At 40.3% G+C, this 17,245-nt stretch overlaps 1 protein-coding gene across 1 annotated transcript in view; it reads right to left on the bottom strand.

The window, feature by feature from the left end:
• FAIM2 (Fas apoptotic inhibitory molecule 2) overlaps window positions 1-11,278 on the bottom strand; it is a 66,041-nt gene extending 54,763 nt beyond the window's left edge. Inside the window, exon 1 of the mRNA XM_036761550.1 lies at window positions 10,991-11,278. Within this exon, the coding sequence (XP_036617445.1) occupies window positions 10,991-11,005 (15 nt within the window). The 5' untranslated portion in view covers window positions 11,006-11,278. The remainder of the gene's footprint in view (window positions 1-10,990) is intronic.
• Window positions 11,279-17,245: the final 5,967 nt, after the last annotated feature.

The following is a 17,245-nucleotide window of genomic DNA, read 5'->3' as shown; positions in this document are numbered from 1 at the left end:
TAGTTTCTGTGCTTGTATTGGGTAGAAACTTATTCCTGGTCAGATTGTGAGGCCGCTCGTCTCGACAAATGGGGACAGGGGTCCAGCCTCTGGGGTGGGATTTATTAGAATTGTTTGTACAAGGGTATATATCTCCCTGCTTGCCTTCTCCCCCTCGCCTCTCTTTACTGCTGTCTCTGCCCTGGTAGTGAGAGATGCCCAGTTCTCGTGAGACTTGATCAAATGAAGCTTCTGGTTTTTTTTTTCCTGCCTCAAGAAACCAAGACACCTCTGTTTTTTTTAACTTGAGCCAGTGGTCTTTTGTCCCACACATACCCATTAAACAGATGAAGAAACTGAGGCACATAGTGGTTAAGCGATTTGCCAGGGTCACATAGTAAGTTCTAAGGCAGGATTCGAACTTAGGCCTTCTTGCTTTTCAGAATTCTATTCATGGCATCACCTAGCTGTCTCAGTGCCACGAGACACTGAACCAAGTATGATGAAAAGTGACCAAAAATCCCTAATGAAGAATTGAATTTTTCAGACTCCCCAGAGATTATGGAACAATTACAAGAAATTCTAGAATGGTTTGAAAGAGAAATACATCTTTTAAAAGAATTAGGATGGGAAGCAGGTCAGACCTTCAGTTAAGATAGTGCTATGAAAGGTCCACAGAGAAGTCCAACTCTCCCATGTACACTATAGTGAAGATCTGAAAAGGGCACCAAATTGCAAAATGATCAAGACATCTAAAGAGAAATAGGAGCAAACTCCTTTATCTAGCTTAGGATTGCTCAGAAGGAGCTTGTGGTCACTGAGAAAGGGCTGCCAGTGGCTAATGCTAGCGGAGTCAACCAGAGCTCTGACTAGAGATCCTCTGGAGATACCTGAAGCCTGCTGAGCTCTATTCCCCAGGGAGGGGTGGGAACAGAAGACCCACATGGAGAAACTCCAGGGAGGTCAGAAACCATCAGCCTTCTAACTACAGATGTAGGACTGGAAGGGCTTTGATCAAGGCACACCCCGGGGTGGTGGAAGTCTGAAGCACTCTGACTTTTAATGTTCCAGAGAGCCGTGGAAATCACAACACTATGACCCTGACTGACATAAGGGGGCATAAAAGTTGCCCCCTGAAACTGAGTGCAGAATCCCTTGATCTGACAACCAACAGTGTAGGAGGGGTGGTATGTAAACTGGTTCTGGCACAAAACCCTAGTTCAGAAACTGAGGATGTGGCCAAACAGAAGATACAGCTGCTTGAAGGAATTATTGTAGGTCCAAAGACAAAAAAAAAATCCAATTCAGAAAAAGAAAGTAACTCCACAACAAGTATAAGCAGGACCTCAGGGGGAAAAAAAGAAAGAAAAAGAAAATGACTTTGCCACAAGGACAACAAGAGGATTTGGAAGAAAAGAAGGTTAAAAAAAAAGAAATAATGAATGAAATAGGAGATCTGAAAGAAACAAGTAGAAGGATAAATACTTAGAAAGGGTAGAAAACATGCAAAGAGTTTAGTGTAGAAAAACATTAAATTCAGCAGCAAACAGGTAGGGACAGAGAGAAGGGAAAGGATGTTTTTAAGAGTGAGAATACAGTCAGAGGGAATCTTCATAAGCAAAAGAAATGTTATCATCAGAGGGTGGCTCATAAGAGAAGAATGATAAGTAGAGAAAGAAAAGATAAGAACCAGTGATCAGTTTCTGGGCAAGGGGAAGAGAGGAGGAGCAGTGGAATGGAAACAGATCACTTCAATTACAGATCACTAGTGTTGATCACATTTGTTACTCTTTCACCACTTTTCTCTTCTTTGTAAAGTGGGGAGGATAAAAGAGAGAGAAAAGCCTAAAAAGATATGATGGAAGGAAGTGAACAATTAACAAGCTTGATCCTGAACGGATCCAGAATGGAATGGACTCAAACATGAAATGGAAGAGGGTATCAGAATAGATAACAAAACGAAGTCCTGCAATGTGTTTTTACAAGAACCAGAATGGCCTTTGTTTTCTTTGGGTGGCTCAGTTTACCTCATTGGGTCTTGCTGGGTCTACTGCTCCTCTTCCAGGACAGGAAGCCCAGACACCATGCCAGGAAGCAGAGAACTTCCTGTGTGATGAGTCATGGGGCTGGCTGAGGGGAGGTGTTAACTCCAGAGCCATGCCCTGTTGGGTGTTAACCTAGTCTACGCTAGGGGGAGTGGACAACTCAAGAACCAATCGGCCCTGGTCATTTAGGCGGCACTTGATGATGTCAAAAACTCTATAAGAGGGGAGAGGACAGCTTGAAGAGCTCTCTTTCCTTTTCTGGTTGGTGTGGCAGCGGTGGGGAGCGTGAGTCTGGGCCAGCCCTTGCTCTCGGACCGAGCCCCGATGTTGGTAACTATGAATTGTATTGGGTCTGTCTGTTGATATTTGTAATTTGTTTGTATTTTGGTTTTGAGGTTCGGGTGCTGGTTCTTTTCCCCCGAACTAAATGAATGTTCTGAACCTCAGGGTACTGGTTTTTTCCCCTGAAGTAAGTGAATGAAATTGTATTTGGTCTGTCTCTTGATGCCTGTCTCTTTGCTCCCCTAAACTAACTGAATGCTAACTGAATGCTGGCTTTTTCCCCTGAATTAAGTGAATGTTGTCTGTATGCTAACTGAATGCTGGATTAAAATAGGCTGGTCAACCCCTTCACCGTGCTTTCCTTGTTTAAGCAGATAAAAAGAACCTGTGCTTTCCTGGCGTCCCAGCAGCCTCCTGCGTGCTGGCTGTGGGGGGATCTTACGCCCCCACAGGAGCTGCTAGCTGGGTTGTTAAAACAGAAACATAAAAAGTCACACAGAGTAAAATGAGGGGATGATTCAGAATTTATTATGCTTCAGGTGAACTCAAAAAAGCAAGGATAGCAATTATGATTTTAGACAAGGCAACAGTAAAAGTAGACATGGTTAAAAAAAAAGATAAATATATACCATACTTAAAGACAACATAGAAAACAGAATAACATAAATATTAACACATGTGTACTGAATGAAATAACATTCTATTACAGAATCAAACTGAGCAAAACGGTAATTTAGGGACTTCAATGTATAAGTTTCAGTATGTCTGAATGTCAGTATGTTAAATCAAAAAAAGATAAACAAGAAAGAACTTAAAGGCTTGAAAAGAATTTAAGAAAAGTTGGTAGATCTTTGGTGATTATTAAATGAGACCAGAAAGGAGAATACATATTTCTCATTTGTGCATGGTACATTTACAAAAATTGACCATGTGCTTGGGTTCCCAACTTTTTAGTCCCCATACCTCCTATTCAATCTGAAAGGAAATAAATTCTAAATTCTATCATTCACTATGAAATAAAATAAATAAATTAGTTTTCAATAAATCTTTATTCAGAACATAACTACATTTTTAGTTGTTCTCCATTTCACAATTTTTTTCCATTAAGACGACTACTTTTTGGAATATTTCAATAGGATAACATTGTTATTTAAGGCAGTAAATCCTTAGTAGTTATTTATTAAATATTTTCTTAATGCCTTTGACTATCTTCTCATCCCCACAAGAATACAAGTACTCCATGTTATGAAACCGAAAAGCAGAAATGCCAAAACCAACTTTTATTAACCCATATAACACAATTTAAGTTATAATTAATAAAGGACCTTCACAGAAAGAATTAAAATGTAAACTAGCTTAAATAATTTAATCCAAAATAATTGGGGGAAGGGAGACAAGAAAAACTAATAGGAATAATAGGTAATTTCAAAGAAAATGACAACAACATAATATACTAAAACTTTTGGGATAAAGCCAAGGCGGTCCTCAGGGGAAAATTTATATCTCTAAATACTTTCATCAACAGAAAGAGAATAAATCAATATGAAGCATGCACTTAAAACAAACTAGAAAAGCAGCAAACCAAAAACTAAAAACAGCTAAACACAAAAAATAAAAACTCTGAAAAATTAGAGGAAATTAATAAAATTAAAACAAAAAATTAGATGAATAAGTTAAACCAGGAACTGTTTTATTAAAAAAAACTAATATGAAATAAAACATTAGCTAATTTAATTTAAAAAAGAGAAAGATGAAAGCCAAGCTGCCAATATTAAAAAAGAGACTTCCCAACTAATGAAAAACAAATTATCAGAAAATTTTGTCCAATTATATCCTAACAAAAACTTCTAAGTGAAACACGTATATGTACAAAATTATCAAATACTCAGATTAAAAGAATAAGAAAAAAAGAAGCTAAATAGCTTAGTCAAGGAAAAGAAATTGAATAATTGAATGAACTTCCAAAGTGGGGAAAAAAATCCTTAGGACAAGTTGGATTTCCAACTAAATTCTGTCAAAAATTTAAAGTACAATTCCAATATTCGTCAAAGAACATTTATTAAATGCTGACTGTGCATCAGGCACTACGTTAATCACTGCGGATACAACAAAAGGTAAAACCAGTATTTTCCCTCAAAGAATTCACTTTCTAATAGAAATAAAAAAAAAAAAACCACTGGGCTAAGAGAAGGGGATAAAAACAGAAAAAGTGAGACAGTTCATGTTCTCAAGTAGCTCTCAGTCTAATTGGGGAAAACAACATATAACAGAGAGTTTGGTTTCAGGGAGATGAAAAAGCTTAGAAGTCTTAAGGGTTCAGGATGGGGTACATAACAAGGCCCAGGGGTCCTTAGTTTGTTGGTTTGTTGGAGGACAGTGCTGAGGGTCTGCAGGGTAGTACATTCAGGGAGGATGCTAAGGTAAGGAGGTTCTTACGATACAGTAGTAAGGCCTGGTGATTCTCCATTTCACTTGAAGGAATGGAGTCATGACTCATCTAAGCTGTCTGAACGGAGAAGTATCTCACATGGGTTGTAGGTATGACCAGGACATCCTGAATGAGTTTTGGGATGGCCCGTGACAAGAGAAAGGGAGGAGAAAGGGAAAGAGGTGAGGGTGTCAACTATGCTTGCAAAAATAGGAAAAGAAGGTATCTTTCCGAATTCCTTCAACGATAAAAATAAGGTCTTAAACTAAAACCAGAAAAAGTCAAAGCAGAGAAGCAAAATTATAGATCGATATCCCTTAACAAATGTCTACATAAAAATTTTCATAAAACATAGGAAGGAAGCTAAGAGATCAGAGAGGATATCCCACAGAAAGAGACCAAAGAACATGCTTAGATCCATGAGCAATGTGCCATCCAACCCAGCAGATAAGGTGGATTGCCCTTATTATCCCCTAATACATTTAATACAAATTTTGTTTATCCAGAATTCATAGGATGGTAAGTATAGTATTTGCAAAATAAAATAATACTTACCTATTACATATATGCACTAACCTCAAAACATGTCAGACCTTGAACTCAACAAATATGGCTACTCTTATTGAGGGAAAATTGTTCATTTATGTAGTACTGTCCCAAGCTTTACCAACTTGAGTTCTTGGAGTACCATGATTCCTCACAACAAAGAATACCATGGGGTTTACTCAAAAAGGTTTACTTAGCCATAGCATTTCACTGCATGAAATTCACATGCTAAATTTTTTTCAGCCATTTCCATTGTTTCCAGTTCTTTGTTATAACAAAAAGTGCTGCTATAAATATTTTTGCATGTATCTGTCCTTTTCGTCTGTTTTTGACCTTTATAGGATACATGCCTAGCTGCAGGATCAGTGGGTCAAAGCTTATATACAGCTTAGTGACTTTGGGGATAGATTGCTTCCCAAAATGGTTTTACCATCTCACAGCTCAAACAACTGTGCATTAACATGCCTGTCCTCCCATATCCCCTTTGACAACTGTCATTTTCTCTTTTTGTCAATCTGATGGATATGAGATAGAACCTCAGAATTGTTTTAATTTGCATTTGTCTAATTATTAGTGACTGAGTGATTAATGATTAGTGATCAGACATACTATGTCCAGCTTTGTCTTTGAGAATAGAAACGACCCATTAATTGAAAAGCTATCCCGCTTGTTGATCTCTCTAAGCTTCTTTCTGTTTTCTTTGCATTAAAAAATGCTTCACTGATACTATTTTTTTCTTTCTTTTTATTCTTTTTTTCATTACCCTCACTACCCCTTCCCCCAGAATATTACCTTCATCAAAGAATTATGTTTTTTAACTTTCCTTCTAACATCCACACATTGGGCAATCCAAAAATGTATACCTGCATTCTGTACCTCTAGTGCTTCACCACTCTGTCAGGGGATGAGAAACATACTTTATCATTGGTCCTCTACAGTTGTGTTTGATCATTACGTTGACCAAAGTTCTTAAGCCATTTAAAGTTGTTTTTCTTATTGTAAATCAGAGAAAAGAACAGAATAGCATATTCTAAAAAGCAAAGGAACTCAAAGGAGGCTGCATGATACGGTAAAAAGAGCAATGAACTTACAATCACACACCTGGACCTTAACACTTTAACCACGATGACTAAGGTTCTTTCCTGCTCTAGATCTGTAATCCTAAATTTCATCTCCAAACAAAATATCTTGTAAGCCAGGCCTAGTCATTATTGAAAAGGAGCTTTTTCTTCAAGAAAAAGAGACAACTGAGTCATTCCTACAACAACCAAAAGACAACGACAACAAACAATAACCCAGAGGTGAGCAGCATATTTGACTTGCAAATGCTCCAAGCAAGAAAAATGAAGGAAAGATAAGTAAGTATAATTATCAAGAAAAGATTAAGCAATGAAATAAATTCTGTCCTGGATATTATTTTTTTTTAAATATGGACCAATGGGTAAATTTTTAAACTGGACCAACGGGTAAAAGAAAGAAGTGCTATCAAGGGAAAAAAAATACCTAGAGACTTAAAAGAAGCAGGAGAAAGAAAGAAAGAAAAGCTGAATGAATATTGCAGGGATTAAGTTCCACTCTTCCCTATAAGTGAATTAATATATTTTATGCTAGGGATAACAGAATGGAAAGTTGCTTGAACAAGGAAAGGGAAGGCAAGAAACAAAGGGGAATTACACCTCTTAAGTCTTCTTTGGTGAGAAGAGAATGGATAGTAACTTATTTAGTCTCTCAACAATAGTGCGGCTGTAGATGTGGGTGTGGGTGGGGTTGCTGTGAGGAAAATAATATAGGAGCAAAAGATAGAAAGGACCATCAAAGGAGGACTTATAAGGCTGGTCTTTTCCTAGAGGGGGCAACGAAAAAGTCTCATTAAAATATTTCCATACCGGGACTAATAATGGGATCTATTATCTAGGGATAATGGACATCATAATTGGAAGCCACCTCCAAAGAATGCTTGTACTTCCCAGAAGTGGATCACACCCTAGGAGAGAGGATGTGTTCAAGGGCAGTCAGCTCCTAAGATGGTAGGGGGCTCATAGCCCCAGACAGACATAATAACCTAGCTTTCAGAGTTGTAAAGTCAAGACATGACCCTGTGATGACACTGGATCTCTTTAAAAGCAAAGGATGAACAAGTCATTGTAAGGGCAAGGAGTAAGACAAGGCTTCAGGACCTGGGACATAATGATTCCAAACACATGACACTGCTTCCTTCATTAACTGTTATTTCTGTGAGACAAAGCAGGAAAAGATCTCATCCAAAACAAAACAAAATAAAAATTAAGCGCATGCATACACGTGTAATGAGGGTTGCATAGAACAAAGAGATTCCCCGCCTGCTACCAGCTGAGCCCATGTGTTTGACTTGGTGTTGTGGGGGCTTATCCTCCCCTCACCCTTTCTTGGGAAGTCTACTGACAGAGGGAACTAATGGTCAAACATTAGAAAGTTGAAGGAAGAGAGTGGGCCCCAAGCTATATCTCCTTTTTTAACTGACACTGCGCCATGCCCACTGCAGCTGTCCTGAGAGACGATGCAGGGTTTTCTGCATCACACTAGAGCAGTACTGAACCACTCATCATCCCCAAAGCATAAGTGGTTGCCTGGAAACAATCAGAGGACCCCTGCACATGCTCTGTGTAATGCCTGGTCACACATATACAAATACAAAAGCAGTAACGCAGATATTGGATGGATGAGAGTGCTCAAATCTGGAACTCCAGGAGGTTTACCTTCACAAGGGACATAGAGAAAATAGATGCACAGCCCTCCCTCACTCAAATTAAAGCCAACTGCAATTCATGTCATCATTTCCCTGATGTGATGGTCCTCTTTGAAAACGGAGGACAAACACAACAACCACAACAAGAGAAAAATAGAGAAAGTACAAGAAAGTACACTGAAATAAGCTAGTATAATTCAGAAGAGACTAGTCAGAGACAGAAATATGGGAGAGGGCAAGGTAAATTAAATTTTCTTGGAAAAAGGTACCACAAAACATTTCATTAAGTTGAGGGCAGGAGAAGAGCTCAAATAGGGGGTCAAATGAAAGAAAGGAAGGAACAATTTAAGTAAATTCAAGGAACTTGGGGTAGGAAAGGTAAATAGGAGTGGGCAGGGTAGGAAAAGAAGCTATGGAAAAAGCCTAGCATTTAACTATTAGAAACAAAACTAATCACAGGTACAAAGTGATGATGTTTTTCAAAGAGGAGATAAAAATCAATACAACAGAAATAAGGGGAGGAAAATATAATCTTAGCATTCACGCTCATTTTAAATGTGAAGAGGTTATACTATTTGATAACTATTCATGAAAAGACTAGAAGAGAATAGAAAGATAACAACAGGAATAAGCAAACAAAACTCAACAATTTCTTGATTAAAATAAATATCTAAAAATACAGAATGAATAAGAAACCAGGAAAATTCCACTACACATCAGGTAATTGTAAAAAGTATGGAATTACATTCATGCTACCAGAGGAAAAATAAAAGTTCACAATGTTAAGAGAGATAAACAGAGATGATACATTAGAACCAAGGCTGCTATAGACAGTGAAACAACATCAATATTAAACACATATGCACCAAGTGAGATAGCATCTAAATTCATAAAAGGAAAGTTTGCTGAAATGAAAAAACACATACAACAGGAAAACTAATTTGGGAAACATTCGTGTTCTCTCAGGGCTTGGTTAATGAACTATGAAGATAAAAAGGAAAATATAGAATAATCAAAAATGAATTAGGAGCTGGGGATATTAATACAAAAATGAAAATGAGTTTAGCCACGAAAAAGAGAGATCTAGGATGAAAGATTAAGAGGAAAAATTTAAACATGAGAAATTTCAGGGAAAATGAAAATACTTATATGAATTGATAAAAAGTAAAATAAATAGAATCCAAAACTATACATATGTATATATGTGTATATATACATATCCTACAAGAACATGTACGAAAAGAAAAACTGAAATTGAACGATAATTAGGATGACCAAGGCTGACTCTGAAGAAGTGAGAAAATGCACCTCCCTCCTTTTGTTGGAGATGCGGGGTACTATGTGCCTGGAATGTTGCAGATGCAGTCAGTGTGTTGGTTTTGCTGAACTGGTTTTTTGTGGGTTTTTTTTTGTTTGTTTTTTAAAGCCTTTGTTAGAATGGAAAGCTCTCTGGGGAGGCGGGGGTTGGGGGGTGGGAAGGGAATATTCAGAAAGTGATGTAAAAAAATTACTAAAAAAATTTTTTAAGATGGGTAAGAGGAAGTCTACTGATTAGCAGGAAGGAAAATTTGATTTCCATTGGGCAACCTGATGCAGTGACAAGAGAGCCGGATTTGTTATCAGACGTCTGGTTCATATCCTTGCTTTGACTACCTGTGTGACCTTTCAGGGACTCAGTGTCCTCATTTGTAAAATGATGGGGGTGAGGTGGGGTGGGAATAGATAACTTCTAAGGTCCCTTCCAGCCGGACTATTCTTTCCTAGCCTTTGGGAGTGAGTTCCTAGGAACCTCAAGCATCCCAAGCTGAGCCCTAGTGCCAACAAATTAAGGCTCTGGTCCTTGGCTACAGACAACTTCCTCTTACATTCTGCAACCTCATCCCCTCCCACTGGTTTAGATGAATCTATTCTCCCTTCTCCAAAGCCAGAAGGATCACTCCCAGAGTGAAGTGAAGAAGTCCTCTTTGTCCAGACGCCCAGCACTCACCAGAGCATTCCAGATAGGGGGAAAAGTAAATACAACAATCCATAATTACATAACATCCATTTTGTCCAGAGCTAATCGCCCCTTTCCAACACATGCACCTGAGCATCACCTAAACTCTGGCTTCAATGAATCTGGAAGCCCTCATAACCTTACCTAACCCATAACAGGTGATACCATCACACAATGACATCACCTTAAGTCCCGATGATTCAAAACTGGGACCAAGGCTAGACGGTAAGGTTTTGAGGAACCCGACAACAACACTATTGATCCTATTCAACATTTGGAAGAAAAGGAGGAGCCTAAGGGTTTTGCCCTCAGGTCTATTTGTCTAGCCTTCATCAATCCCGGACAGAAGACTAAATACCAACCCATCCATTTTGCCATCCCTGGTTGTGTAACTCCTGTAGCAGATGATGTTACATAAACCTACTGGGGAGGGGCCAAGACTCTGAACCCCCGATAAGACTCAAACTTAAATTTCAATTAGGGAAAGGAAGACATTCCATCCAGCTTCCTTCCCACCTCTTCCCAAAGACCCCCAAACAAACTAATAACACCTGACCAGCCTAATGATGACGACGGGCAAGAGATCTATCAATACCCCCCTTCCCAGCCCAGAATCACACACAGAGGCCTCCAGATGGGAAATAATAGGGAGGAGGTGTATGAGAGAGAGGAGGAGAGAAGCGTATAAAGTGGCGTAGTCCTGGTAGAGGCGACAGATGGCACTGCCCCATGGGGTCCTCATTAGCAAACATAACAGCTGAAAGGAATAGACTGGGGAGAGGGTTTGGTGGAGGGGAAAGAAAGGAAGGTGGCAGCCCTCAGATAGCCCAATTTGGGGATACTACGTCTTTAAATGGTTCCTTTCATCTCCCCTCCATTCTCACATCCTCAGCAAACAGCTGTAGTGAAGATGCTTAGAGAAGTCTAGGGAGTCTGGCTCTCCGTTCCCAGGGGATGGGGAGGATTAGGGGATGGGGGCCGCAAAGTACCTTTCCCTGGGTCATGGTGCAGTCTCGGGGGGAGCCTTGTCCCTGGGGCTAGGGAAAGCCGCCCAGGTCACTGCAGCCGCCAGCTCAGTCTTCGGCGTGGGTTCTAGCAATATCCACTGCAGCTCAGAGTCGAGACTGGGGAGCGTACCATGTCTGTACCAGAAAGGGGGTGGGGGTGGGGGTGGGGGTGCAGGTCTGGGGATGGATTCTAGATGGGGAGAAACTGCAGCTTTGGGTGTGGGGAGGGAAAAAAAGTGATGTTTGTCCCCTCGTTACTCAGAATGATGCAGTCTACCCGCTCCACCCCCCAATTCCCTCCCCCCCTTTAAGAGGGGGAAAAGCATCAGACATCAGAGCAGCCCAAGTGGAAGGGGGGTAGCTCCTAAGGGTAGAGGGAGGAGGAGCCAGAGGACAGTGAGGGGAGGAGCCAGGGATAACGTTCCCCCGCAGCCACAGAAAGTAATTCATTGAAATCGAATCAGCTGATGTTTGTCTCTGGTGATCTGGAGCTGTATTTCGGCTCTTTATCTTTTAATCCATCTCTATGATCTGTGGCTATCTCTATCTGTATTATCACTATCGCTGACACTATTCCAGTCTCTATTATCTCCATCTGGTCTCTTTCTTCATCTCTAGTGTCTTTATCACAGTATCGATTCCTTCAATAAACATTTATGGCACCCCTACTCAGCGCAAAGCACTGTGCGCATTGTGCTAGGTGTTATGGGCGATGCAGATAACTATGACAAAAGTTCAGCCCTGGAGATTCTTGAAATCTAGTAAGGAAGATGAGCAAAAAAAAAATACATCATGTTAAGTGCATAAAAATCACAGGAAAAGTGTATTTAGAGAGGGAAGATCTAGTCTGACTCATTTTTTAAAATTAAAAGCCATTTATTAAGCTCTATGTGCTACACACTGACAAAAACATATTTAGAAAGAGATGGCAGCTCCTGCTTATATTCTAGTAGGAGAAGGCAATGCAGTAGGCTAATGGTAACCAGGAAAGGGAGCTCGTTCTGGGTAGGTAGATGGGAGTAGAGTATGGCTGTGGGTGGGTACCTGACACAGATACCATCGGTGGATGGCTGGATGGGTTATAAAGTTGAAATACGGTCCAGTGTCTAGGACTAGCTAGTAGGTAGAGGGGGATCATGGACTAGTTTGGACAGTCATACATTAGGTTCAATCCATTAGTTTTTCAAATGAGAAAACTAAGGCCCAGAGAAGTTAATTGATTTGCCCAAGGTCAAAGAGGTTGTAAGAGCTACAAAGCACAGACGGACTTCAATGACTGAAGAGACCTCTATCTAGCTTTCCTGAGAGGGAATGGGGTGAAGTTCAAGGAAGTCTTCATGAAGGAGATGACATTTAGAAAAGATGGAGATCAAGGGGAAAGACATTTCAGGGTCTAGTGTGAACAAAACTACAAAAGTCAAAAACAGAGGGATTAATTTAGGGAAGTAGTTCATTCTGATTGGTACCTAGAGTACCTTAAGTGAAACAGTAGAAGACAAGGCTGGCAAGGTTGGTTGAAACCAGATTGTGTAGGGCCTTGAATGACTCACAAGTAAGTCTGATCTTGATTCAATGGATAATGGGACATTATTGCAGATTTTTTTTAACAGAAGAGTGATGTGATCTTTTACGAAGATTAAGCTGGCAACTATTTATAGGAAGGATTAGAACAGGGAAAGACTGAAGATGGAGAAATTAAGAGGCTATTGCAATAGTTCAGAATCTTTGACTGAATCCAAACTTCACAGAACAAATCCCCTTAATAAAAAGATTTGTTCTGTAAAACTTGGACTCAGTTAAGAGGCCTTACCCAAGGACCTAGGAGGCCACATGTGGCCTCCAGGCCTCAGGTTCCCAACCTCTGGCTCAGAAGGTCTCTTTATTGCTTATTGTCCTTTGTTCTTGAGGAGGACCACTCAAGAGGGTGTCTTGCCAGTGAATTGGATTTAAGTGAGGCAGAGCTGTCCAAAGTCATTAGCTTCACTTTCTCCTTCAGTCATTGGAGTCCAGTGGCAAGACATAAGTCAGGACATTGTCAGTGACCCAGCAGATGATCTCTTTATTGCTAAGCGTGATAGCCTTTTCAAGATAGGTCCTTGAAGAACACACAAGCTGAGCCTCGTTAGACCCAGCTTCCAATGGACTGCTCTGCCTTGTTTGATGCTGTTGAGCACCTCTTCTTCCTAGATACTCTCCTCTCCCTGGGCAGTGAAGCAATATGTAGAATGAAGGATGATGTGTGTAAACAAAGCGTAGGAAATTCTACCAGTAAGAGATGTGAAGGGGAGGCCTAATTCCACAGACTATGGATATTCCATGGGTGGCTAGGTCTAACTAGGCTCAGTTTGTGTTTGCTTCAAGGATCTATTTTGATTACATCTAGGGGTACATATATAAAACGATGACTCTCTGCTTCAAAGCTTCCTTGTTTATGGAAATGTGCTTGCCTAGAGATATGAGATCAATGCATTTCTCTTTCATGGGGAAGTTCTGAATGGGATCAGAGTCTGCTCCTCCACCTTGCCTTGTGCCTCAGTTCACACAGAAGCGAGGATGTATCTTCTATCTCCCTAAAGCAACTAAAACTCATCAAACCCCAAACCAGTCAGGCCTCGGTCCCTTTTTACCTCTTCTCTGAGCTAGAAGCAGGGTGGGGCCAGTATTGAAGGTCCCATCAGGGCCATTGTCTTGCTGCCAAACCCTACCAGAATCCAGCTTAATTTTCTAGAAATCAAACTGATCTCCTATGCTCTGGAGTGAAAGATGGAGAACCTTCCAATTTCATTTACCCAAAAGACTTCAAAGCCAAGTTCAAAGAATCAGTCACTAAATTGGTGAACTCTGGCTTGCAGTAATTCTCCACTGCCAGAGTCTGATGGTTCTATAGCAATCTGAGTAGGGCAAGGGACCCCGGGGAGCCAGGGTTACACATGGCACTACTCTCAGCTCTCCTTCTAAATGTCAGAATGTTCCTTTGCTCATCATCAATACCCCACCTCCTAACTGTGGGTATACCCTAAAATTTTCTCTAGAGGGCTCTCCTCTCCATACCTTCTCTCAGTGATATCATCTCCCATGAATTCATGTCAAGTTAAATCAACAAGAATTTATTAAGTGCTTACTATATGCCAGGCACCGTGCTAAATGCTAGAGGTATAAAGAAAGGCAAAAACAGTCCTGCCCTCAAGGAGCTTATATTCTAATGGGGGAATAAAGCACGTACGTAGAAGATATATACAGTTGAAGGAGGTCATCTCAATGGAGAAAGCACTAGTAGCTGGAGGTGACTTGAAAAGATCTCCTGCAGAAAGTGGGATTTGAGCTGAGGCTTGGGCCAGGCAAACTAAGAGGCAAAAGTAAGGAATGAGGAAAATTTAGGGAACAGTCAGTTTGAAAGCCTATGGATGGGTTATAGAGCAGCATATGTACAGAAATGAAAGTGGGTCAACATAGTTGAACCATAGAGTGCATGGAAGGGAATAAAGTAGAAGACTGTAAGAGCGAGAAGAGGCCAGGTTAGGAAGAACTTTGAATTCCAGATAAGGAATTTTATATTTGATTCTGGAGGTAATAGCCACTGGAGTTTATTAAGGGGGGGACAGGTAGGAGAGGGGATATGACATGGTAGACCTACACTTCTATAAAATCCATTTGGCAGCTGAGTGAAGAATGGATTGAAGTGGGGAGAGACTTGAGACAGTTCACTTTGGAAGTTATTTCAGTGGTCCAGGCAAAAGGGGGAATGAGGAAATGAAGTAGGGGAGCAGCTATGTGAATGGAGAAGAGAGGATGTACATGAGAGATGCTGTGAAGGTAGAAAGGAGATTTGGTCAGGGATTGGATATGTGGGTCAAGAATGAGGAATTGAGGATGCCATTGAAGTTGTGAGCCTGAATGACTGAGGGGCCACTGGTGCCCTCAATAGGAATAGGGAAGTTTAGAAGAGGGGAAGGTTTGAGGGGAGTGGAAAGATAATGAGTTCTCTTTTGGATATGTTGAATTTGAGATGCCTATGGAACATTCAGTTGAAGATGGCCAAAAGGTGAAATGGAGCTATAGCTTGAGAGAGAGCCTAGGGCTGGAAATGGAGACCTGGAAATCATCTACATAGAGGTGTATTCCATACCTACATATCCAGCCTGAGTGTCTCTCCTGAGCTCCAGTCCTATGTCACCAACTGTATGTTGGACATTGTGATTCACACACAGGGTATACTGGTAAATGTTTATCTATCATCTTCCCCGCCACAAAAATGTATGTAGGACACACTTTTAAGCTTAATTTATATTACTAACAATTTCTTAAGTCTAGAGTCTAGAGTCCAAGTTTACAGAACAAATCCTTTTCTTAAGGGGATTTGTTCTGTGAAGTTTAGATTCAGCCAAAAGGATGCACTTGAAGAACTAGAGGTCCATATGTGGCCTCGAGGTCCCAGGTGCCCCCTGCCCCAGGTCTGGACAATCAAAAAAACAATAAATCAAGTCCTGATTTGTAGCTTGCTGATTTCTGAAGTGAAAATACATTAAAAATTTAACAGTCACCTCTCCAAAACAGAACTCATCATCTTCCCCTGCTAAATCCCCGTTTCTCCAAACTTCCCTATTTTTATCCTTCTAATCACCTAGATTTGCCATGTAGAATCTTTGATTCCTCCCTCTCCTTCAGCCCCCATATTCAACCAGTTACAAACTCTTTCTGATTCTGCCTCTACCTCAGGTCCTTTTTCTCCATTTACATGGCTACCACTCTCTTTCAGGCCCTCATCATCTGTTGCCTAGACTATTACACCAGCCTCCTCATTGATCTTTTGGACTCAAGCCTCTTCAATTCATCCATGGCAACCAAAATAATCTGCCTGACCATGTCACTCCCCTGCCTAAAAACTTTCAATGACTTCCTGTTGCCTCTAGGATAACATAGAAGTTCATTTGGCATTTAAAGTCTTATAATCAGGTCCCAGCCTACTTAAAAAAATTTCCCCCAATTAACAACCATTTATTTTCCTTCCTTTCCACCCTTCCATACAAAAAGAAAAAAGAAAAAGAAAACCTTTGTAATAGATACGTGTAGTCAAGTAAAATACTCCAAAAATATATGTCTCATTCTGTATCTTGAGTCCATCACCTTTCTGTGAAGAATGTAGTGTGCTTTATCACTGATCCCTTGGAATTGTAGTTAATTGTTACAGAGTCCTTAAGTCTTTTAAAGTTGTTTTTCTTTATAATATTGTTATTATACAAACTGTTCTACTGATTCTTCTCACTTTAAGTCTGAATCAGTTCATGCAAGTCTTCCTAGGTTTCTCTGGAACCATTCCCTTCATCATTTCTTATAGCACGAAAGAATTCCATTGCATCCATATATCATAATTTGTTCAGCTGTTCCCCAATTGATGGGCACCCCCTTAGTTTCCAGTTCTTTGCCACTACAAAAAGAGATATGAATGTATTTTTGTACATATGGGTCCTTTCCCACTTTCTTTGATCAGTGATATAGGCCAATTGGTGATATTGCTGGATCAAAGGGTATCCACAATTTAGTGGCTTTTGGAGCCTAGTTCAAAGTTGTTTTCCATAATAGCTGGACCAATTCATTAATGGCTCTTCCAACAATGCATTAGTGTGCCTGTCCTCCTATGGCTTCCTTCAAAGTTTAGCTGTGTGTCACCTTTTTGTTGTTAGTGTCCTCCCCTTCTTCAAATTATCATGAATCAGACTGGGAACAGACTGAATCTGTGATTTACTGGCACACGGAATTCTTGATGAGGAATCTCACTTTACAGGTTAGTATACTCTCTGCAATTTATAATGTAAAAAAATGAGAGGTTAAGTGACTTGCCTCAGGTCAAAAAGTCAATATGTCACAGGATGGGTGTTGCCTCAGACAAACAAACCTGGGAAAGACCCTAATTTAGAAAGGTTAAGATCAACTACTGCACCCTGGGCCATTGCCAGTCATCTTGACTTTTATCTTGCCACTGGACTTGGATGACTCTGGAGGTGAGTGAGGCTGATGACTTTGTGCAGTTCTGCCTCACTTAAATCCAATTAACATGTAAGTCAAGATATCACCTTTGTGATGTCATTGGTTTCAAGGATGAACAATAACAACAACACAGAGGTTGGTACATCCTTATTAGAATGTAAGCTCCTTGAGGGAATAAACTGTTTTCTTTCCCTTTTTTTTTTTTGCATGGCAATTGGGGTTAAGTGACTTGTTAAGTGTGACTTAAGTCAC

Source organism: Trichosurus vulpecula, chromosome 5, assembly GCF_011100635.1.
Source record: "Trichosurus vulpecula isolate mTriVul1 chromosome 5, mTriVul1.pri, whole genome shotgun sequence".
NCBI lineage: Eukaryota > Metazoa > Chordata > Mammalia > Diprotodontia > Phalangeridae > Trichosurus > Trichosurus vulpecula.
This window is presented reverse-complemented; position numbering and strand designations above follow the sequence as displayed.